General features: G+C 41.0%; 1 protein-coding gene across 7 annotated transcripts in view; it reads left to right on the top strand.

Moving 5' to 3' along the window:
* Positions 1-23,991, top strand: part of nebl (nebulette) — a 309,089-nt gene that overhangs the window by 264,648 nt on the left and 20,450 nt on the right. For 4 of the 7 annotated variants that reach the window (XM_063044216.1, XM_063044218.1, XM_063044217.1 and 1 more), the window contains 6 exons: positions 1,415-1,507; positions 1,616-1,708; positions 1,972-2,076; positions 2,608-2,782; positions 7,895-7,987; positions 10,835-10,978. In XM_063044216.1, the coding sequence (XP_062900286.1) occupies positions 1,415-1,507; positions 1,616-1,708; positions 1,972-2,076; positions 2,608-2,782; positions 7,895-7,987; positions 10,835-10,978 (703 nt within the window). The remainder of the gene's footprint in view (positions 1-1,414; positions 1,508-1,615; positions 1,709-1,971; positions 2,077-2,607; positions 2,783-7,894; positions 7,988-10,834; positions 10,979-23,991) is intronic. The other 3 variants (XM_063044219.1, XM_063044220.1, XM_063044221.1) reach the window with 3 other exon arrangements.

Raw genomic sequence — 23,991 nt, 5'->3', positions numbered from 1 at the left:
GGTCTTCCCTCCACCTTCTCTGTTCTGAAAAAACACAAATCCACCCTTGTTAGTGTCTCCATTGCAGCACCACTGAATTTATTTGTAACACCTGCAGTCACTGCTTACTAAGTTTATTTTTGATTGATGAGAATTGGTGGCTTTAGCTAATAGTTGTGAAGTGGTACATTTACTCTGAGATGTCTATTATCCCTCTTTCTGAGTGGACCTCTCCTTCCTGGATCAAGGAGTTTTATTAAATTACTTTTTCAATCTGTTCCTTCCATAACATTTTTGAACCCTTTTTATATATAAAAAAAACTGAAGATCCAATTGTAGGAAATAAGGGTGAACAGAAAAAGGGAATCGATTTTGAGGGCAAGTATTTGATTTGAACCTTTGGTGCAGATTTGATGTGACATTAGCCTACATTTATTGGTCAGGAGAGGTAAGGGCCAGAGTGGGGAATAGAAGAAGAGAGGAGGAGGAGGGGGAAGACTGATTTTTTTTATTAGAAGAGGAAATTGATATTCAGGCCAACAGGTTGGAGGCTACCCAGACTATAAGGTGTTGCTCTTCTGTATTGATTTCTCCTTCAGGTTAAAAAAAATCCCTTCCCCTACTTTCTTCTGCTATTCACCACTCTGTCCTCTTGCCTTTTCTCACCTACCTATCAGCTCCCCTAGGTGCCCTACCAGCCCTTTACCTTTTGTATCCACCTGGCTTTACCTATCACCTTCTAGTTAACCTTCCCCTTTCTCCACATTTTTATTCTGGTGTCTCCCCCTTCCCTTTCCAGTCCTGAAGAAGAGTCTCAGCCTGAAATGTCAACTGTTTATTCATTTCCATAGACGCTGTCTGACCTGCTGCATTCCTCCAGCATTTTGTGTGTGTTGCTCTGGATTTCCATCAACTGCAGAATTTCTTATGTTAATAATTAAAGAAACATAATTTACCTAATGCTGAGCTTTACACAGATGTAAAACTCCACTGAAGCAAATGGGCTCGTGGATTCTATGCCAGATGCGTGTGAAATCCAGAAGTAGAGTGTAAGAACAGATTCCAGCTGTCAAATCAATCAACAAGTTCAGGACCATCATGCATGTATATGCACACACCAATTTCTGAACTTGCTGCAGTTTATTGTGTTAAATCCTGGCAGTTCTACACTGAACTTTTGTCGTTTACCAGCTGTTTCTCTCTACTTAGTTGCTGGCTGACGAAGCATTGCTCTCTGTATTTTTGTTTTTACTTCCAATGCAGAATAATGTTTTAAAGAGTTGTTGTCAGTGCACTTTATATTTTCCAGGAAAGTGAGCAGTTACTGATCAAATTAAATAGCTTCTTGGCATTAACATTGTTAAGTTGAAACTAACGGGCTTGACTTGCTTTTTGTCAATTGAAGTAGATGTTGTATCATTTATATTTTATGTAGGTGAATTACAAAGATGAAATTGGACAAGGAACAGCAATTCCAGATCTTTATGATTTAAAACGTGTCAAGGAGAATCAGAAGAACATCAGCTTGGTTTGTTATATAAAATAGTTGATTTTTAAGAATGCATTTTAAACTGCACACATCTTTTAGTTAATTATTTGGCATTTCATCATATATATGTATATATTTCCATTCAAGGTCCAATATAAAGAAAAGGTTGGCACAGGCACAGCAGTCTGTGTTACTCTAGAGACAGAGCGGGCCAAGAAAAATCAATCAAATATCAGTTCGGCAAGTTTTTACACCCTTTTTTGGTTGTCAGTTTCTTCTGTGATTGTACCAAGCATAGTGCAAAGTACAAAATTTGTTGGCTTTCTGTTCAATAGTTTTTAATATTTATAAAATAATTGTTGCAAGCACTTTTAAAAATGGACAGTAATGATTAGACATAATAACTACTTAAATTTTGTTATATTGGTTTTGCTTGGTCTACACTATTTCATATTGTGGAATGTGAACATTTTTATAAACCAATATGTTAATTTGGTTGGTAGGTGCTCTACAATACTGACTTGAAGGAAATGCAAGGCAGACCAATTCAGCTTTTTGACACTCCAGAAATGAGACGTGTTCGTGAAACACAAAATAATATCTCTCTGGTACAGCTGAACTAGTTTTCTGCTAACATTGTGTAGAAAGATTGACATTTCAAATCAACTACCAACCGTGTTTGATAATTTATGTGGAAGTTCATTAAAAAAACTAATGGAAATGACATACTAAATTTACACTGGAAAGTGAGCACACTTGGCACTAATCTGTATTTGAAGTGATGGATATGTACTCAAATGAATTTGTCTTAATAAAAATTGTAACTGAGAATCTGCCTGCTTGTGTCTATTCTGTGGCACAATCATTGCCTGTGTAACATTCACATACCGGATCCACTGCACACAGTTTGAATGATTTTGTGCCAGAAGCAATTTGACCGCTGTATGTGTGGGTAGTGCATGTTGTATGGCTGAGTATTGGCATACGTGATTACATGGTTGCCTCTGAGTGTGAGAAGAGAACTTCAAAAAAAAACTTTAGAATATTACTAAGATGATTGTAATGTAAACTACTAACTGTTTGGTTAATAATACAACAAAATGTGCAGATAAACCATTTACAGTTTGCTTTGTTGACAGATTAAATACCATGAGGACTTTGAGAAGACAAAGGGAAAAGGTTTCACTTCGGTAGCTGATGATCCGGTAACAGAGCGAGCTCGGAAGAACACTCAATTTGTAAGCGATGCAATGTACAAAGGGGTACAGCCCCATGTGGTGGAGATGGAGAAAAACAGAACGGGCATTATGGGAGGTATTTTACATTCCTTAAAACTACTTCTTCCAAGTTTTATTTTCAGTAAAATGCCACACTTGATAAATTCTGATTAGTTAATTTAAATGTTGATTGAAGTATCAGACGACATAACTTAGAGAGTGTATAATTGCTGTTAGCAGAAGCTGATATTTTTCTTTGAATAACAACCAGTTTCACCCAAATGAGTGCAATTAGTCTTGTTTGGGCTCTGCTAGAACTTGCCTTTTGACAGATGAGAATTAGAAATGCTACTAGTCTGCTGCCTGATTATCTATTTCTAGTATTATTATAAATACTCGAGTTGGATAATAGTTGATCTTGTCTGTCACCATCCAAATATTGCTTCCTAAGTCAGTGAAATGATATAAACTCTTGGGACTAATAATACACATCAAATGGCATTTCAAAAACCAGCTTTCAGAAAATAAGAATTTTTTTTTTCCTTATCTGTTATCAAGTGTTGTACGTAGTAAATTCTGGAAAGTAAATATTTTTTCATTCATAGGTGATTTTCTTTCCCAAAAATAGTATCAATTGATGTCTTTATTTACTAGAAAATAGCAGCTTTCATAAGTATTCAGTGTTTGTTTTTAAAGCACAGTGGATTCTAGTTAATTGGGCCATCGGTTAAATGGAGCAGCTGCTTATTTGAGCCAACTCTAAATGAACAAAAACTAATCAGAAAAATAGCCAGGATTCTCTTAATTTATTTGGGACACTATGCTGCTTAATTAGGACAGAAGATTGATGCTGAAGCTTCTAACTAGCATCTCTCGAGTGCAATTGTGTGGACTTTAAACACTACAATGTGCTTAAAACAAACACTTTTTAAATAGTGTCCGTTGCATGTGTTTATGTTCAAAAGGCAGTGATTTTTGTCACTGATAATTGGCGAGAAATAGTAATAAGATAATTCAGAATTGTTTTGCTCACTGCGGTTTCAAGCATTCCGGCTTGGAGATGTCAGTAACAACCGGGAGTGAAAATGAAACAATTTCACTACTTCAACAAGTTAGGAACTACAAAGAATTTGAAGGTACTGACAATCGTCTTGAAAGTAAAAATGAAAATGAAGGTTTGGAGGATGCAATCATTGAAGGCAGTCCATTATCTGCACTAGATGTCTCCCACTGATTTGTTCATTTATATTCAATCAAAAGAACATGGCGGCTTGCACTGGATGAACTTCTCCATTGATAACTATTATGAACTACAGTTTTATAGTACTGTATTAGTATTGTTAGTGTATTAACTTGTTCTGTATTTAATTTAAATGCATAATTTATTGTTCAGTTAAATTATATTTTGTCCTTTTCATACCTTTTTAAATTTTTCCATTGGATTTTCAGCTAATTTGGGCAGTCACTTAATTGGGCCAAAATTTACTGGTGCCAGTGTGTCCCAATTAACTGGAATCCACTGTATTTGCACATAGTAGTACCATGAAGAGAAATAATCAGATCTGGGCACTGTACTCTGTGTCCTTTCACTGAGAGGAAACTATAGCTAAATGTGGAGTAACTTTATGCAAGTACAAGTCCTTCTGTAGCTTCTCTTACTTCCCCAAAACTACCTGCCGTTCCACCTATCTTCGTTTTATCTGCAAATTTAGCAACAAAGCCTTTAATTCCATCATCCAAATCATTGACATATAGCATAAAAAGAATAGGTCCCAACACAGACTCCTGTGGAACACCACTAGTCACCAATAGCCAACGAGAAAAGGATCCTTTTATTCTCAGTCTTTGCCTCCTGCCAGTCAGCCACTGCTTTACCCATGCCTGAATCTTCCCAATAATACCATGGGCTTGTAACTTGTTAAGCAGCCTCACGTGTGGCACCTTGTCAAAGGCCTTCTGAAAATCTAAGTACACAATATCAGCTGATTCTGCTTTGTCTATCCTGCTGCTTGTTATTTCTTCAAAGAATTCCAACAGATTTGCCAGTCAAGATTTCCCCTTGAGGAAACCATGCTGAATACGGCCTATTTTATCAAGTGGCTCCAAGTACCCTGAGACCTCATCCTTAACAATCGACTTGACAGTGCAGCAGCAAAACTGGTAGAGCAGCTGTCTCTTAGTGGCCTGTTTCAATCCTGTCATTGTCTGTGTGGAATTTACATATTTTCACTATGACAATGTGTCTCCTTCTAGTCCTCTGGTTCCCTCCATGTCCCAAAGAAAGTGTGTGGTGCATCAATTGGCCACTGTAAATTGCTGCTGATATGTACATGAGTGTTAGAATTCAGGGCGCTTTCGACAAAAATAAACTTGAGTTTTTCTTGGATTAAAAACAGAAAATGTTGGAAATGCAGGTCAGGTCTATCTGCTGCAAGAGGAACAGAGTTAACGTATACCAGAAAAAAAGAGAAAGCATGCTAGGTTCAATTACAAAGAAGCTGGAGGGAAGAATTGGTATAACAAAGGGAATGTTTCTAATAGTGTGAGAACAAATAAGTAACTGTGGGATTCAGAGTCACATTATGTTTCTTTGTGTTGAGTTCTGACATGCCCAGTTGTTGGACAGCTGTGAGGAGGAAAACTGAGCCAACATCACAGGTAGAAATTGCCAGTTCTGATGCACACAAGAAAATGAGAGTTACCTGAATTGAAAGATTCAGTATTAACACCTATAATGTGCCCTGATGGCGAATGAAGTTCTTCCATGCTTTGTTGCGGCAGTGTAGGAGATCACAGAAAGGTCAGAGTGTGTTGAAAAATGAAATGGTCAGGCAACCGGTAGGTCAAGTTCATTCTTATGGATTGAATGTATAGTAGGTGCTTTGCAAAGCAATCACCCAGTCTGTGTCGGATTTCTCTAATGTAGAAAAAACTACAATAGGAACACTCAATTCAGTACATTAGTGCCAATCTATAGCCTGTAACTTCCTTTTTGGTGTGGAGGATTTGAACCACCTGTACAACCTGGCATTTTTGCAATGTGAACTGGAGTCTTGAAGGTGCAGGATGGTTGCGGCATGGCATGTATGGGATGGCGGAGCCCAGACCCAGGAGTAGGTAACGAGCCAATGTTTAGCCATTGCTAGAGTGGACTTGGAGCTGATTCCAAATGGCAAATCTGAAGCGAGTCGAGGCAGTGGTGCCAAGGCTTGAGAATGAGGATTGAGCCGATGTTTGGCCGATTTAAGCACGGGCTCAGATTGGAAAGGTTGATTTTTGGCTGAATTGAGGCGGCAGGACCCAGGCCCGAGAGCGTTTCAAAATGGCAGGGCATGGCTCTGACATCAAGGAATGAGCTGATGTTGCGCTGATTTAAGTGCTGGCCAGACTAAAAATGTCTGGGCATTGGGACTGGAGGTGAGGGATAGGCTGATGTTTAGTTCGGGCATGGCGAGGTTTACTCATCTCTGCATTGACTTGAGGCAATGGCCTGAAACTAATGGGTTCCTGGGCCACCTGCAGTGATGACTGGCTTTGTGGCTATGAACTCACTTCCATGAACTTTAGTTCTGAATGTTATTTGCTTATTTTTTATTGTTTGCATGATTTGTTTTTTTTTGCACATTGTGCGTGTTTGTCTTTTTAAATGGGTTTTATTGGGTTTCTTTGTTTTGTGGTTGCCTGTAAGGAGGCAAATCTCAATGTTGTATATAGTATAGGTACTTTGATAATAAATGTATTTTGAACTTTGGGTGGTCCTTGAACATGAACTGCAGAGAATTACCATACAGGTACAACAAGTATTTGAAGTCAAATGGAGCATTCATTGCAAAAGTAGACAACTATTGCTTTGCTATATTGGGTGTTAGTGAAATCATACCTGGAATAGCATGGGTACCCTTGGTCTCTAGGAAGGACTTGTAGTTCAAAGAAGATGCACTAGGATGCTGCTCGGAATAAAGAGAGGTGCTCATAAGTAACAACTGATCTGTTTGGCCTCTGATCATTGAAGGTTACTAGAATAGAAGGTGATCTTATTGAAACATTAGGTTTTGAAGGCACTTGACAGAGTTGATGTGAGTATGTGTTTTCTCAGGGATGGTTCGATTCTAAAAGCAGGGAACATATCTTATATTTAATTTGGTCGTGGAGTTTCCTCTCTCAGAAACTTGTGAATCTTTAGCATTCTTACCCCAGGAAATTGTACACACTGAATTATCAGATATATGAGGCCACAATAGACAGATTTTCGGATGGTGGACCACAAATATTATAGGAAATAGGTAAAAAAAAAATTGGAGTTAAGTCAACATCAGATAAGATAATGGTGCAATAGTCTTAAGGATTCTTATGCCCTACTCCTGTTCCAACTCCTTAAGCTTTCAACTGACCTTGATACTTTCAGTTGGGATGGGAAAATACTGATATATAATACATAATATAATGTATCATATATGATTTCAGACCAAAAGCAAAGCGGTTGGCTCTTAACTGTCTGATGGAATAGGCAAAAGAACCACTCATTCATTTGGGCCATGCAATTAATTTAATGCTGAGTTTACAAGCATGCCTACTTCTGTGAATGGATATTTAAAAACAAAACTCCCGCCTGCCTCCCAACTTCAACGGGAATAATGGCTTGCTATAGTAAAATAGCAAAAGTTGTTTGGTATATACCAAACTGAAGGAAGACTGTAGAAATGTCTAATCAGACAATGCTTCTTAAACCTTAATGTTGAGTGTATTGTCATACGCACAAGTGCAATGAAGAATTTGCTTGCAGCAGCATCTCGGGCACAGAGCAATATTTTAAGCAGACTCCACAAGAAAAGCATAAAGTATATGCAAGTTGTACAGTTCAGAATTTAATTAGAACAAATAACAATAGTTCATTTTAATACAAAGACGTCATAGTGTTGCTTACTGAGGTAGGGATTAGAGCTGTGCTGGTTGAATCAAGAAGTGAATAGTTGAAGGGAAGTCGCTGTTCTTTAACCTGGTGGTGTAGGACTTCACGTTTCTGTAGCATCTGTACAATCAGTGCTGCAGGAAGATGGCATAGCTGGGATGGTGAGGGACTCTTGAGACAACATCACCTGTAGAAACTACTGATGGTGGGAAGGAATGGGCCCATGATGAATTGCTTATAGAGTCAGCTGTGCTATCAAGGCTGTTACATGTTTCTTGTCCTTTCCTTTTCTGCTAAAAGAACTTAAAGTATGGCGTACTGATCCTGGTTCCATCTTTGACTTTGATCCTCTTGAAGACAACATCCAAAGCAGAAGTCTACACTTGCTCTCTGGTATAAATCCTGTTTGCTTTTAAGTTTTATTCTTTATTATTTACTTCTATTTAATAAATTTTAAAAGGCATTTTGTTTAGATGCTAAGGGCAATTCTTCTAAATTCAGCTTATGGATTAGTTATAAATTTTAGGCCAAGTTAACATTCAATTTGGGAACCACTGAACATTGGCAGAATTGTGTTGGTTGTTACCTAACAATTTAATAAGCAATGAAAACCCTCTGTCTTGAATTAGTGTCATTGAGTTGTTATCTTTTTTTGATTACAAGTTGAATTATAGTAAGAACAAAAAAGTTAATATCCTAAACCAAACTTCACCAACACACTTAGGCCTCTTAAACTGGAATCAGCAGCTCATTTCCCAACCTGAGCCAGATATGGAGGGTAAATTTTGCTGATCATTCACACCTTGCAACTAAAGCTCAAACAGCATAGTTTTGAGTCCTTGCACTCACAACTTTTAACAGAAGCCTGTAGTTAGATAGATAGATAGATATACTTTATTGATCCCAAGAGAGCTTTGAAACTACTTTATAATTTATTTATGCTGTTCTTGTATTTATTTAACATAATGTCAATGATCTAAAATAATAAATTACTGAAAATAAAGTTAATTAAGACACATAAAAATCAGTAAAGAGGTAGATCTACTCTAAAAAAAAATCATCACTTTCCCCATTCTCCAGGCTGGAAATCCTATTGAATTGAATGGATTTCTAATCCTTCTCTGCATCTAGCCAGCGGAAGATCAGAGAATGGATTAACTAGTGATGGAGTATGGTGGCAGATGTAGTGACTTTTATCACTCAGTAACTCTCAGCTCTACAGCTCATCTGTGTCACACTGGAACCTTTTACTGAGAGCAGGGGATTCCCTTTGAAACCTTTAAAAGCACGATTTTATGCAGTAATTTGTGCATGCATGATTTTGTGGTTTAATCTTCCCAAACAAGTCAAATATCCTGTTGAATGTACATCTGAGTTCAGTGGAATGAAATGTTTAGATCTATTCAATTGGACATTTTAAAATATTGTGAAAAGGATTCCTAAGTGATTGGTTCATAGATAACTAAACTGTAGGGCAAGTGTAAGCAGTGTTAGTATAATGTGCAGATATTCTTAAGCATTAATTGTGTAAGGTAGTTTTCACCAACAGTTGTAACAATGGATGATACTCCTCAATATGCAGACAATAAATAGATGCATCTTCTGATAACAGAAATGACATAAACTTTGAAAAATTGTAGGTTAACAGGCATGTTAAGGAAAATATTAATGTTCCTACATTTAGGGGTTTGGGTTGAGTGGGATAATAAATATTTTCAATCTGAACTCAGTTCACCTTGAGCCTATGCACTTCAGCTTTAATAGCGGTGCGGTGGGGTGGAGGAGACAGGTGACCAAAGCACTCCCAGGTATGGGGTCCTTCACTTAAATATTACATTGAAGGTAGATTGTTGAGATTTGATCACTACTTCAATTTTAATCATATCCTGCTAACACAAGATGGAGGAGTACTGGAGTTAACATTCAATCATGTCCTTCAGCCTACTAGCTGAGGTAACTAACCTCCTTTAGCTTGCACCTCCACTTCCATGAGCCACAGAGTCCCTCATTCATCCAGCTACAATCTTCCACAACTCCCGTTGCCACTCCTATTCCTTCTTGCTTTCCCATTCCTTCCCACCATTAATCTTCCTACTTCAGACTTCAGCCCCAACCAAAGCATTCTTGTGTCTTTTGACTGCCAGGCCAACCATACTATCATATTAAACTTAGAAACAAATACTGAAACTGGTATCTCTATTCCAAAAATCTAGAATGTACTTGGGTCAATAATAGGGAATTCCATTTTATTCTTACGAAACAAGGAAACTATAAGATAGTGTGTTACACTTACTGCCTAGAAATTAATTTACGTGATGTTTATTCCGCTCCCTGGAGTAAAATAATGAAATGAGATCCCTTTCACCTAATCAATTAGATGCTCTTCATCTACCAACTTTCTCAACCAGCTCTGCACTGATCATCCACTTGAATCTGTAATCTGCTGCCCTATTGATTTGAAATTGTTGTTGGCACCCTGTTGCTACACTTATTAAGATATATTAGAATATCCAGGCATAGTAACTTTTGATTGTTTTGTACTGTATATCAGAGAAATTGGGCTTTCCCTTTCTACACATAATCTCTCATAACAGTAGGCAGTAGTATTAATTAGAGACCTTAACAGTACCTTAATTTTCACATACCGTACCTCGGCTTCACGCTGAGTCTGCAGAAGACTCCTCAGGAACTAATCAAAAGCAAGCACAACATATGTACCCTTTCTTTCTTAATGCTACTTTGAGATCCATTTGTGTACGAATAGATGTTACTGCAAGTTACTGGCTGAGAACATTGCAAGGCAATTAATGTTTCATTTTCTGCAACCAGTGAAGTTGTATCATTTTATTTTCAAAGGAATGTGGTGCTGGTTTGGAAGGAGTACCTTGTGAGCTATTAATTCCTTGTGGCAGAGAAATTGCCATGTAAATCTGAAGTTGATGCCACAGAGATTACATGGGCTAAGGGCTTCTATTGTTTTGTATAGTACTATTAAAATATTATTAGTGTTAGAAGATAGAGCCAGAATCATCTTTGTAAATATATCAAAAGTTGTAGATAAATTCCTGTGCTGGCATTAGTAATAAAGTTATGATCAGATCTTGACAAGAGCTATAGGGAATATTATTTTTTCTGAAATTGGAGAAATTTGTATTTGTTATTTTAAGTTGTGGAAACTGTTTGTTTTTGCTATTACTGTTCTGTACATCAGATTTCCTTTTTATGCTTTCCTTGCTGTAGAAAGGGCAAAACGTTATAGTAAACAGTCTCAGTCCACGGGTGTGGGTAGCATAAGTGCTGGAGATGAAAGGTCAGAGATGACAGAGCTTAATCCAACCTTCTCCAGCTGCAGTGAAAATACCCTGGAATTATCCGAGGAAGGAGGTACATGATCAGCAATTTCAGTACTAACATTGCACACCATTGCATGTTACGCACTGGGATGGGTTCTGTTATTGAACATTCGTATACTTTTAGCCTAATTTGCCCAGCAAGAAGATGTCTCAATTGGATTAGGTAGTTCGAATGAAAACACATTGAAATGTTAATTCTTTTCTTCCTTGCACACACACTGCCAGATCTCTTGAGTATTTCCAACACTTGTATTTACTTTGGATTGGAAACTTGCTTTGTACTCTTATGATTCCCCCCCCCCCATTAACTTTAGTGAAAAGTAAACCCAGGAAAGTGTACAGCAAACAATTCATCTGACTCTACCACTTGCTTACTGGGCAGGTTTGCTTGAAGTTACACTAAAGTGCTTTTTGATTCCAGTATAAATTTTTTAAAAAAACAGCCAGTTTTTGTTTGATGCACAGTAGTCACGTTTTAACTAACATATAATAAGTAGCAATGTTTTTGGTAGTAATGTCAAAGTTTAGTATTGATTTTGATGTTTGCTTTCTCAAATTACTCATGAAGTATCAGTCTGTCAATTGGGAACATGTGTGGAATAAGCTTAAGAAAAGCACAGTGTACTCTGTGTAAAAATGCTTCCAGGAATGTGACAGAAGTAGGCAATAAGTGCTGACCGTACATTACCTCTGGCTATGTGCCTGATGCTGTCATTCTCAACTTACCTTTTCTTTTGGCTTTGTTCGTCTTTCTGCATCAAGACTAGTCCAAATCACACAGTGTAACCAAGGACTAAATAATTTAAAAAAAGCTCTTTCTATACAAAGATGTTTATGATTTTCACCACTTTTTGTACTTCACATAATACCCATTAATGAAACATAGGTGTTCAATGATTGTGGACAGAGTAGAAGAGGACTTGAACAGTGGTATGATCAGAAGGCTGATGATTAAATGGTCATTATGAAAGAACCCAATGTAGAAAGATTAGTACTGCTAAATTGGAGACAAGAACAACAATGAAATGCAAGTAAAGATAAAAGGAAAATTACTTCCATGTTTGGACAACTTGGGATGTACACTTATAAAAGCAGTGAGAATTCAGAACAGGAAAAAGAGAATTGGCACCATCTGGAATGTATTTAAATGGTAGGGCTTTTCTCCCCCTCCTTTTACTGTCACTTTTAATTGTCAAAGGGGAAAAGTAAAGTAAATGTAATTTACCTCGTGGCTAGCCCATGTGTCATTTGTGGCAATTGATTTGTTAGGACTGTCACTGCTGTGAGTAAGAAAAGTAAGGAATGTTTTTGTTCTGGTACAAAACCATACATTAAGAATTTATTAACCATATGACTAAGGATGTAAATCTGTGTTTCTGATCTGCTCCATATACTTTAGAACATTATTCTGTCAGCCATTTTAATTCAACTATTGAATAGTTTCATTTAGATCAGTACATTTTGACAACTGTAGTAAGAAGGGTGCTTAGAAGTTGGCAATAATGATAATTCTTAATTACCATTTGCCCTGTTTTGATTTGTCTGTCCGTTGAAAATTGGATGAGTGGGTTTGAGTGGATAAAGGGCACTTTGTTGTTGAGTTACTATCGTCCACTAATACAATTTTTAGCTAGGGTTGTAAATGAGTGCGCAGCATGCCACTTGTTTTCTGCAAGAAGCAATTTGTATATATTTGAACCACATATTGAATGGCTGATCAGAGATCTTTAGAGGGAAATGACGTAGATTGTGGAGTAAGGAGGAGCTATGGACATTGCCTACGTCTGCAAAATAAACTTGCTTGATGGTGGCCTGTGTAATCCCCTCTCCTTAGGATCAGCTCCCTCCATCTTCCAGACATGAATGGGAACCTCTCAACGGGAATCAGCTAGTTTATTATTAACCTGACTCCCTCCGTCAGCTCCAAAACTAGTACTTTACAACTGTGGCATACTAGTGACATTTAAAGGGGATCTGAGTTGAAAACAATTCCATCCCATGAATGGTGTTCAGTGTTATTAGTATGTATGGTTACCATCCTCTTTCCCTCAATGCTGCACCACTCAAGGATGTTTTGCACAAATACAGAAAATTGCTTGATCTGTATTGATCAATGGAATTCGTAACACTTCAGCTGGCACTGAAGTGGGTTATTCTACATACCATCATGGTTAGTTCCAACATCTTTAATCATATCTTTCCAAAATGTTAATTGCTAGCCTTTGCCATTTCTCCATAATCTTAAAACTGTTATTTCCCAAAAGAATAGGAGCATTGCCTTTAGATGTAAGCATGATGTAAATGGCTCGTCAAATACTTGAAAAGCAGCATGGTTGATTATTCCATTTGAAAACAGAACTTTGCTGTGTGGAGGAGTTATAACTGGTGGTCTGTTGGTGAAAGAGTCAGACTTCCTACTTTTATATTCCCATCCAACCACATGATTCATTAAGTTATGACATGACTCACGGACATTGAAAACCAAAGAATGCTTTTGTTTACTGGATGAACTCCTTGATATTAAAGGATAAATAAGCACATTTTAGATCACCATTTCCTCTTTAGAGTGTCTTTAGTTTTATTTTTGTTGTTTCTTACAGTATCCTGTTTTGTTACCTTATTTACCTGCCCAACACTGAGGTTGAGCATAAAACAGGTAATTAATGATCAGTGTTGAGAAAAGTAGGAGGTTGTTAATGAGTAGTAAGTATTGAGAAAGAAAACTTTGAAAATGGCCAACCCATATGCCGAGCAATGCATTAAAGCATGAGAACGATGAGCTGCTTAACCAAAAAAGTCACAGTACTTTAATGGGCCAGAAATGAAGGAAGCAGCCACAAGGAGGATCCCAAACATGAGAGGATTTTCATGACAAAATGAAGTGAAAATGCTCATTGGGATTGGATGTTGTACAGCGTGCAGTATATGTGTGAAGATGCATACAGTAAAAGACATACAATTAGGGAGACTGGGACTGTAGATTCTGTGCAAAGAAGTCATCCAACAAAACATTGAAATAATGTACTCTATCAGAAGTCTTTATATTCTTCTAAATTAATGAGATGGTTTCCATAATTTATGGAAGACCTTAAAAATTCAGTCCTGCATAAAATGAACAAACACTGGCAGAATGGAAACACACTAGTTTGTCTTGATGCCAGCAGTGTTTAACTTCCGGAGAATCCAGGATGTACTGGTAGGATGGATCCTGTTAAAAAGCACCTGCTAAACTTGCGTGTTCCCCTGAAAAGGTTGATGACAGCTGAAAGTTATTGCACAGCCTGGGGAGAACTGATGAGAGAATGACCACAAACAGGCAGGAACAGGCATATTGATCTACTGATGCTGGGTTGGAAATATAGATAGACATCTGGGGCAAGGTTCTGAATACTCTAGGGCCAAGAAGCCACTGTTGACTGAAATGAAATAACAATAGACCATGATGGCTGCAGTGAAGACTGTAGAAGCTGTCTTAGCATGGAAAAAAACTTTTCCTGAGAGGTGACCCTACCCCCTCCCTCCAAACTCCTCTCCCCCTATCTCTAGTCACCCCTCCCCCTGCCCACACTCTCCCCACGAATGCACCGGTCGTCCACTCTCCACTGCACATTAATGACTCTGCCATGAAGAGAGTGAATATCATAAAGTTCCTAGGTTTGCACATAACAGATGATCTAGCCTGGACCTAGAACAGCTTATTGATCAAAAAGCCACAACAGTGTCTGCATTTTCTGAGGAGACTTAGGCATACAAGGCTCCCAAACCCCCATTCTGACACAAAATACTCTGCAGATGCTGGGGTCAAAGCAAGACGCATAACACGCTGGAGGAACTCAGCAGGTCGGGCAGCATCCATGGAAACGAACAGTCAATGTTTCGGGCCGAGACCCTTCGTCAGGACTGAAGAGGGAGGGGGCAGGGGCTCTATAAAGAAGGTAGGAAGGAGAAGGCTGGTAGGTGCCAGGTGAAAAATGTGCCCCCATTTTAACATCTTTCTACAGGAGCACCATCGAGAGTATCCTGTCTGGCTGTATCATTGTGTGATACAGGAGCTACAAGGTATTGGACAGCAAATTCCTACAGAGGATAGTAAAACCTGCCAAGAGGGTCACTGGGGTCTCTCTCCACTGATTTGTAACATTTACTGGGAGCGTTGTATACGAAGGATCCAAAACATTGTTGAGGATCCCTAGCACCAGCCCTCCCTCTCTTTAGAACATTGAACATAGAACTGTACAGCACAGGAACAGGTCCTTTGGCCCACAGTGTTGTGCCAAAACAATTAAATTAGTAATCAAATGGCTAGCTAAACGACTATCTTCTGTCTATACAATGTCAGGGGCGCCTTGGGGTTATTCGAGTAGGAGCAGTACTCTGGATAGTGTTACGAGAATACACATAAAATTAAGATGTTTGCTGGCCTGGGCTAGCATCAGTGGCATCAGCAGTTGGTCTGCCACCTGCCCTCAGGGGAAGGAGAGATAAGGAACAATGGAGCAGCGTCTGGAGATGTGTAATGAAGGGATGTGGGAGGAAGAGCTGTCTGGAGCGGCTCCCCCCTTTGAGCCCTGAACTGTTTGAAGTGATGGACAGGCGATACCCCAGCAGGGGGATAAAAAGGGACAGGTTCGCTAAGACAGACACACACGCCACCCGAGGTAACGAGACCCTGGAAGCGGTGCGCTTCTCACGAGTGGGTGAGAAGTCCCAGACAACGACAAGGGTGGAAAGGTACGATCAGCGGGAACCCGGTGTTTGTCCGCCCTTGCCTGGGTGCCGGGTTCACTGCAGAGGATCGACCGCATCTGGAGGAGGGGTCACAGTCGGTGACCTCAGGTGACATCACCAAGGACCTGCCCAAAAGCTGTTTGTGAGCCATCCCGCTGGTCTGTGAGTGAAGCAGTGTTCTGAATGATCAGTTGTTCCTATTCTGTCTCTCTTCCCCCACCTTGTCCATCGCCATGGCAACGATTACTGCGAACTGAACTACAAACTGGACTGAACTTTGAGTCATTTTGAAATTGGTCATTTAACCCCTAGACAACGATAGAGCTTGATTGATGCTGTTATCTTAATTCTGTGCACATGTGTGGTTATCATTGTTGAATTGTTGCATTTATTATCCTTTCGATTACTGTGTTGCTTGTTTCTTTAATAAAACTTTCTTAGTTCTAGTACTCCAGACTCCAACTGAGTGATCCATTTCTGCTGGTTTGGCAACCCAGTTACGGGGTACGTACAGGAGCTACAAGGTATTGGACAGCAAATTCCTACAGAGGATAGTAAAACCTGCCAAGAGGGTCACTGGGGTCTCTCTCCACTGATTTGTAACATTTACTGGGAGCGTTGTATAAGAAGGATCCAAAACATTGTTGAGGATCCCTAGCACCAGCCCTCCCTCTCTTTAGAACATTGAACATAGAACTGTACAGCACAGGAACAGGTCCTTTGGCCCACAGTGTTGTGCCAAAACAATTAAATTAGTAATCAAATGGCTAGCTAAACGACTATCTTCTGTCTATACAATGTCAGGGGCGCCTTGGGGTTATTCGAGTAGGAGCAGTACTCTGGATAGATACAATTAAATATTCCCGTTTCAGCCTGATACAGCTAAAAAGCACAACTGCTTCCAAGGTCAGTTCAGTCTACAAAGATGTCTTAACGAACTGTCGCTGCTTAAAACTGATGGAAGCAACACCGATTGTGGTTGGAAGCGCCCATCTAGGATACCTTGGAGGAAGCGCAAGGTGCAGAGTGGGGTTACAAGTGCGTTTAAGGAAACGGGGTTTTAAACTCCCTATACCAACTATCTTGCTGGCAAATGTGCAGTCTCTTCTGAATAACATCGATGATCTCAGAGCGAGGGTGCTGAATCACAGGGACATTAGGACCACATATCCTTTGTTTCACGGAATCCTGGTTAACCCTTTCTGTACTGGTTGCAGCAATTCAGATCGATGGGTTTATTATACACTGTCAGGATAGATCTATAGAGTCTTTCAAAAGCAGAGGTGGAGGAGTATGCCTCATGATCAACTCTTCTTGGTGCACTGGTTAACTAGGCCAGTCTGAAAAAATCACTAAGCAACTACCACCAACAGATCACTTGCAATACCAGAGGAAACAACTCACTGGACCATTGCTACACCACCATCAACAATGCCTACCATGCTATTCCACGCCCTCACTTCGGGAAGTCTGATCACCTGGCTGCCCTTCTACTCCCTGAGTAAAGACAGACTGAAGACTGCAGCACCAGCAGTGAGGACCAAGAAGGTATGGACAGAGAAAGCACAGGAGAACCTACATCATGGTTATCCCTCGAGGTTGAGGATGATGGTCTTCATTCTATTGATCTACTTATGGGCTCTCAAGTGGCTTATGAGTCCAATCTTGGCTTTGAAAGTTCTTCCGCACTCAAGACAGGTAGTTACAAACAGCAGATCAGGCTTTGGTTGTTGCTGCCTCTCTTACCATTTTCTTCTCTTTTCTTCTAATTCTGCAAATCTGTTGGCTTCGAAAGTTGCTGTTCCTTCTCAGATGATGGCTTGCCAGAGTTTCCTGTCCTTGGCACTGGTTTCCCAGTTGTTGATGTCGATGTTACATTTCTTCATGTTGGCTTTTAAGACGTCTTTGAATCTCTTCTGTTGTCCACCTCTTTTACGTTTGCCTTCTTTAAGCTGGGAGTAGACAGGACTGCTTTGAAACGGTGGACTGGACTGTATTCAGTGATTCATCTTCAAATCTGGATGAGTATGCTGCAGCTGTTATCGACTTCATTAAAACTTGTGTGGATGAGTGTGTGACAACAAAGAGTTACTGTACATTCCCAAACCAGAAGCCGTGGATGAACCAGAAGGTACATCGTCTGCTGAAAGCTAGATCTGTGGCATTCAAGTCTGGTGACTCAGGCCTGTACCAGAAAACCAGGTATGATTTGTGGAGGGCTATTTCAAGGGTGAAGAGACAATTTCGAATGAGGTGGGAAGTGGTATCGGATGCACGGCAACTCTGGCAGGGTCTACAAAACATTACTTCCTACAAAGCAAAACCCAATAGCATGAATGGCAGCGATGCTTCACTACCAGATGAACTCAATACCTTCTATGCCCACTTTGAAAAGGAGAACACAACTACAGCTGTGAAGATCCCTGCTGCACCTGATGACCCTGTGATCTCTGTCTCAGAGGCTGATGTCAGGTTGTTTTTAAAGGAAGTGAACCCTCGCAAGGCGGAAGGTCCCGGCGGAGTACCTGGTAAGGCTCTTAAAACCTGTGCCAACCAACTGGTAGGAGTATTCAACAACATTTTCAACCTCACTGCTATGGGTAGAAATTCCCACTTGATTCAAAAAGGCAACAGTTATACCAGTGCCTAAGAAGAATAATGTGAGCTGCCTTAATGATTATTCCCGGTAGCACTCACATCTACATGATGAAATGCTTTGAGAGGTTGGTCATGACTAGACTGAACTCCTGCCTCAGCAAGGACCTGGACCCAATGCAATTTGCCTATCGCCACAATAGGTCAACGGCAGATGCAATCTCAACGGCTCTCCACACGGCCTTAAACCACCTGGACAACACAAACACGTACGTCAGGATGCTGTTCATCAACTATAGCTCAGCGTTTAATACCATCATTCCCACGATCCTGATTGAGAAGTTGCAGAACCTGGGCCTCTGTACCTCCCTCTGCAGTTGGATCCTCGATTTCCTAATTGGAAGACCACAATCTGTGTGGATTGCTGATAACATATCTTCCTCGCTGACGATCAACACTGGCGCAGCTCAGTGCTTAGCCCGCTGCTTGACTCTGTATATACACATGACTGTGTGGCTAGGCATAGCTCAAATATCATCTATAAATTGGATGACAATACAACCATTGTTGGTAGAATCTCAGGTAGTGACGAGAGGGCGTACAGGAGTGAGATATGCCAACTAGTGGAGTAGTGCCACAGCAACAACCTGGTACTCAACATCAGTAAGTTGGAAGAGCTGATTGTGATCTTCAGGAAGGGTAAGACGAAGGGACGCATACCAATCCTCAAAGAGGGATCAGAAGTGGAGAGAGTGAGCAGCTTCAATTTCCTGGGTGTCAAGATCTCTGAGGATCTAACCTGGTCCCAACTTATCGATGTGGTTATAAAGAAGGCAAGACAGCAGCTATACTTTATTAGGATTTTGAAGAGATTTGGTATGTCAACAGATATGCTCAAAAACTTCTATAGTTGTACCGTGGAGAGCATTCTGACAGGCTGCATCACTGTCTAGTATGGAGGGGCTACTGCACAGGACCGAAAGGAGCTGCAGAGGGCTGTAAATCTAGTCAGCTCCATCTTGGGTACTAGCCTCCAAAATACCCAGGACATCTTCAGGGAGCGGTGCCTCAGAAAGGCAGCGTCCATTATTAAGGACCTCCAGCACCCAGGGCATGCCCTTTTCTCACTGTTACCATCAAGTCGGAACCTGAAGGCACACACTCTGCAATTCAGGAACAGCTTCTTCCCCTCTGCCATTCGATTCCTGAACAGACATTGAACCCTTGGACACTACCTCACTTTTTTTAATAGACAGTATCTCTGTTTTTTGCATTTTTTTAGTCTATTCAATATATGTATATTGTAATTGATTTACTTATTATTATTTTTATTTTATTTATTTATTTTTGTCTTCTATATTATGTATTGCATTGAACTGCTGCTGCTAAGTTAACAAATTTCACATCGCATGCCGGTGATAATAAACCTGATTCTGATTCTGATTCTGATTCCATATCCTTCGATTTTCCTCACATTCATGTTCCTATCTAAACATCTCTCAACAGTGTATTGTCTCTTTATGTTTGACCTATGAAGGTGCAACACTTCACATTTGGTCTGATTAAACTCCACCTGCCTTTTTTCCGCCAATGTCTGTAACTGTTGTATTCTTTGCCAGTCTTCTATGCTACCCACAACATCACTAACCTTCTCTTCATCAGCAAACTTACTAACCCACACATCTTCATTTTCATCCAGGTCATTTATGTACATCCCAAACAGCAGAGGTCCCTGTACAGATCTCTGTGAAACACCACTAATCACAGACCTCCCTTCGACCACTACCCTCTGTCTTCTATGGGCAAGCTAGTTCTGAATCAAAATGGCCAATTCAACATGGATCCTGTGGACCTTAATCTTCTAGATGAGCCTGCCATGACGGACCTTGTCAAATATCTTACTAAAATCCATCGCAGTTCTACCTTAATCAATCACTCTCGTCACTTCTTCAAAAAACTCAGTCAAGTTAGTAAGGCATAACTTGCCCTGCAGAAAGTCATGCTGGTTTTCCCTTTGGCCATGGTTTTCCAAATGCTCTTAAATCCGTAAGAATTCTAACCCGTCTGTGGTTTCCAGGATTATCCCTGGTTTCCTTCTTGAATAATGGAATAGCATTAGCTCGTCGCCAGTACTCCCAAGACCTCACCTGTGGCTGGACAGGATATGAAGATATTGGTCAGGTCCCCAGAAACCTCTTCTCTTGCCTCTCTCAATAACCTGGGGTTTATCCCATCAGGCCCAAGGGACTTATCCACCTTAATGCTCTTTGAGAGACCCAACACTACTTCCTCTTTTAGCTAGAAATGCACAAACATATCAGTATGCTTGGCATTGGTCTCCCAATCCTCTTCATCCTCCTTGGTAAATAGTGGTGTAAAATACTCATCAATGACATTACCCACATCCTCCGAATTCAAGTACATGCTCCCTCCTTTATCCTTGAGTGGTCCTGAACTCTCCCTAGTTATCCTGTTGCTCTTGACATATACATATATATAAAATGCCTTGGGATTCTCTTTAATCCTACTTCCCATGGACTTTTTTTCGCCACTTCTGGCTTTCCTAATTCTCTTATTGAGTTATTTATTAGCTTCTTTATGAACCTCAAGGGCTCTGTTTGATTTTACCTTCCTAAGCTTTACCTACTTTTTCTTCTTGACCAAATTTATCACCTTCTTCGATATCTAAGGTTCTCTTACCTTGCCATCCTTGCCCTTCTTTCTGACTGGAACATACGTGTCTTGTACTCTGTGCAGTTGGTATTTAAACACCACCTGCATGTCAGATGTGGGCTTGCCCCAAAACAGCTATTCCCAATTAACTGTCCCTAATTCCTGCCTAATACTCTCATAATTTGCCCTACTCCATTTTAATACTTTCCCACAAAGACCATACTTAACCTTATCTATAGCTATCTCAAAAATTAGAGTTGTGTTCTCTGTTCCCTAATTGTTCACCCAGTGAAAGGTTGGTCACCTGGCCAGGCTCGTTACTGAACAACAGTTCCAATACAGCAACTCCTCTTGTTGGACTGTCTACATATTGATTTAAGAAACCCTCCTGCATGCACCTAACAAATTCTGCCCTATCTGAACCTCTTGCACTCAGTTTAGTTTAGAGAAGTTGAAGTCCTCCAAGACAAGAACCCTGTTGTTTTTAAATGCAAACAACAGGAATTCTGCAGATGCTGGAAATTCAAGCAACATACATCAAAGTTGCTGGTGAACGCAGCAGGCCAAGCAGCATCTATAGGAAGAGGCGCAGTCGACGTTTCAGGCCGAGACCCTTCGTCAGGACGAACTGAAGGAAGAGTGAGTAAGGGATTTGAAAGTTGGAGGGGGAGGGTGAGATCCAAAATGATAGGAGAAGACAAGAGGGGGAGGGATGGAGCCAACAGCTGGACAGGTGATAGGCAAAAGGGATGAGAGAGGATCATGGGACTGGAGGTCCGGGAAGAAAGACAAGGAGGTGGGGGGGGGGGACCCAGAGGATGGGCAAGGGGTATATTCAGAGGGACAGAGGGAGAAAAAGGAGAGTGAGAGAAAGCATGTGTGCATAAAAATGAGTAACAGCTGGGGTACGAGGGGGAGGTGGGGCCTAGCGGAAGTTAGAGAAGTCAATGTTCATGCCATCAGGTTGGAGGCTACCCAGACGGAATATAAGGTGTTGTTCCTCCAACCTGAGTGTGGCTTCATCTTTACAGTAGAGGAGGCCGTGGATAGACATGTCAGAATGGGAATGGGATGTGGAATTAAAATGTGTGGCCACTGGGAGATCCTGCTTTCTCTGGCGGACAGAGCGTAGATGTTCAGCAAAGCGGTCTCCCAGTCTGCGTCGGGTCTCACCAATATATAAAAGGCCACATCGGGAGCACCGGACGCAGTATATCACCCCAGTCGACTCACAGGTGAAGTGATGCCTCACCTGGAAGGACTGTTTGGGGCCCTGAATGGTGGTAAGGGAGGAAGTGTAAGGGCATGTGTAGCACTTGTTCAGCTTACACGGATAAGTGCCAGAAGGGAGATCAGTGGGGAGGGATGGGGGGGACGAATGGACAACGGAGTTGTGTAGGGAGCGATCCCTGCGGAATGCAGAGGGGGGGGAGGGAAACACTTCACCTGTGAGTCGGCTGGGGTGATATACTGCGTCCGGTGCTCCCGATGTGGCCTTTTATATATTGGTGAGACCCGACGCAGACTGGGAGACCGCTTTGCTGAACATCTACGCTCTGTCCGCCAGAGAAAGCAGGATCTCCCAGTGGCCACACATTTTAATTCCACATCCCATTCCCATTCTGACATGTCTATCCACGGCCTCCTCTACTGTAAAGATGAAGCCACACTCAGGTTGGAGGAACAAAACCTTATATTCCGTCTGGGTAGCCTCCAACCTGATGGCATGAACATTGACTTCTCTAACTTCCGCTAGGCCCCACCTCCCCCTCGTACCCCAGCTGTTACTCATTTTTATGCACACATGCTTTCTCTCACTCTCCTTTTTCTCCCTCTGTCCCTCTGAATATACCTCTTGCCCATCCTCTGGGTCACCCCCCCCGCCGTCTTTCTCCCTAGGCCTCCTGTCCCATGATCCTTTCGTATCCCCTTTTGCCTATCACCTGTCCAGCTCTTGGCTCCATCCCTCCCCCTCCTGTCTTCTCCTATCATTTTGCATCTCCCCCTCCCCCTCCAGCTTTCAAATCCCTTACTCACTCTTCCTTCAGTTAGTCCTGACGAAGGGTCTCGACCTGAAACGTCGACTGCGCCTCTTCCTATAGATGCTGCTTGGCCTGCTGCGTTCACCAGCAACTTTGATGTTACCCTGTTGTTTTTTCACCTTTCCTTAATCTGCCTACATATTTATTTCTCAACATTCATATGGCTATTGGTGGTGGTGGTCGGGGGAAAACTGTAGTAAAGTCCCATCAGAGTGATTACACCCTTCCTAAAAAGACTCAGTGCACAAGCCCTCCATTATGTTCCCTCTGAATGCAGCTGTGATATTGTCCCTGATTCATAGTGCAATTCCCTCACATTGGTTATATTCCTCTCTATCTTTTCTAAAACATTGAAACCCTAGGACATTAAGCACCCACTCTTGTCCCTCTGTCAACCAGGTCTGTATAATGGCCACAACATCATAGTTTCAAGTATTGATCCATGCTCAAATTTCATCACTTTTACCCATAATACTCCTAGCATTAGATCACACTCACTTCAAGCTATCTGTTCCCATCGTATCTATTACTTTGCTCCTGCCTGTTTTTACTGGTCTTGACATCTACCTTCCTCTCCATTCCTCCACTTTCTGATCTGATGCTCTGTTCCAAACCCCCTGCCAAAGTAGTTTAAACCCTCCTGAGTAGCACTCGTGAACATCCCAGCCAGGATATGGATTCCTCTCCAGTGTAGGTGCAATCCATCTCACTTGTACAGGTCACCCCTGCCCCAAAAGAGGTTCCAACTATCTAAGAATCTGAAACCCTGCTCCCCTGCTGTCGGTCACTCATTCACCTATTCCTGCTCCGATTTGCATGTGGCACTGGGGGTGATGCAGGGAATACTACCATTGAGATCCTGCTCTTCAGCCCCTTCACTAACTTTCTATACTCACTCTGCAGGACCTCTTCCCCCTTTCTACCTGTCATTGGTGCTATAGTGCGCTACAGCCTCTGGCTGCTCATCCTCTCTCTTGAAAATACTCTGTATCCACTCTGAGACACA

Source organism: Mobula hypostoma, chromosome 3, assembly GCF_963921235.1.
Source record: "Mobula hypostoma chromosome 3, sMobHyp1.1, whole genome shotgun sequence".
In the NCBI taxonomy this organism is placed as follows: domain Eukaryota; kingdom Metazoa; phylum Chordata; class Chondrichthyes; order Myliobatiformes; family Myliobatidae; genus Mobula; species Mobula hypostoma.
Note: the sequence above shows the minus strand (reverse complement) of the source record. Positions and strands in the feature narration are given on the sequence as shown.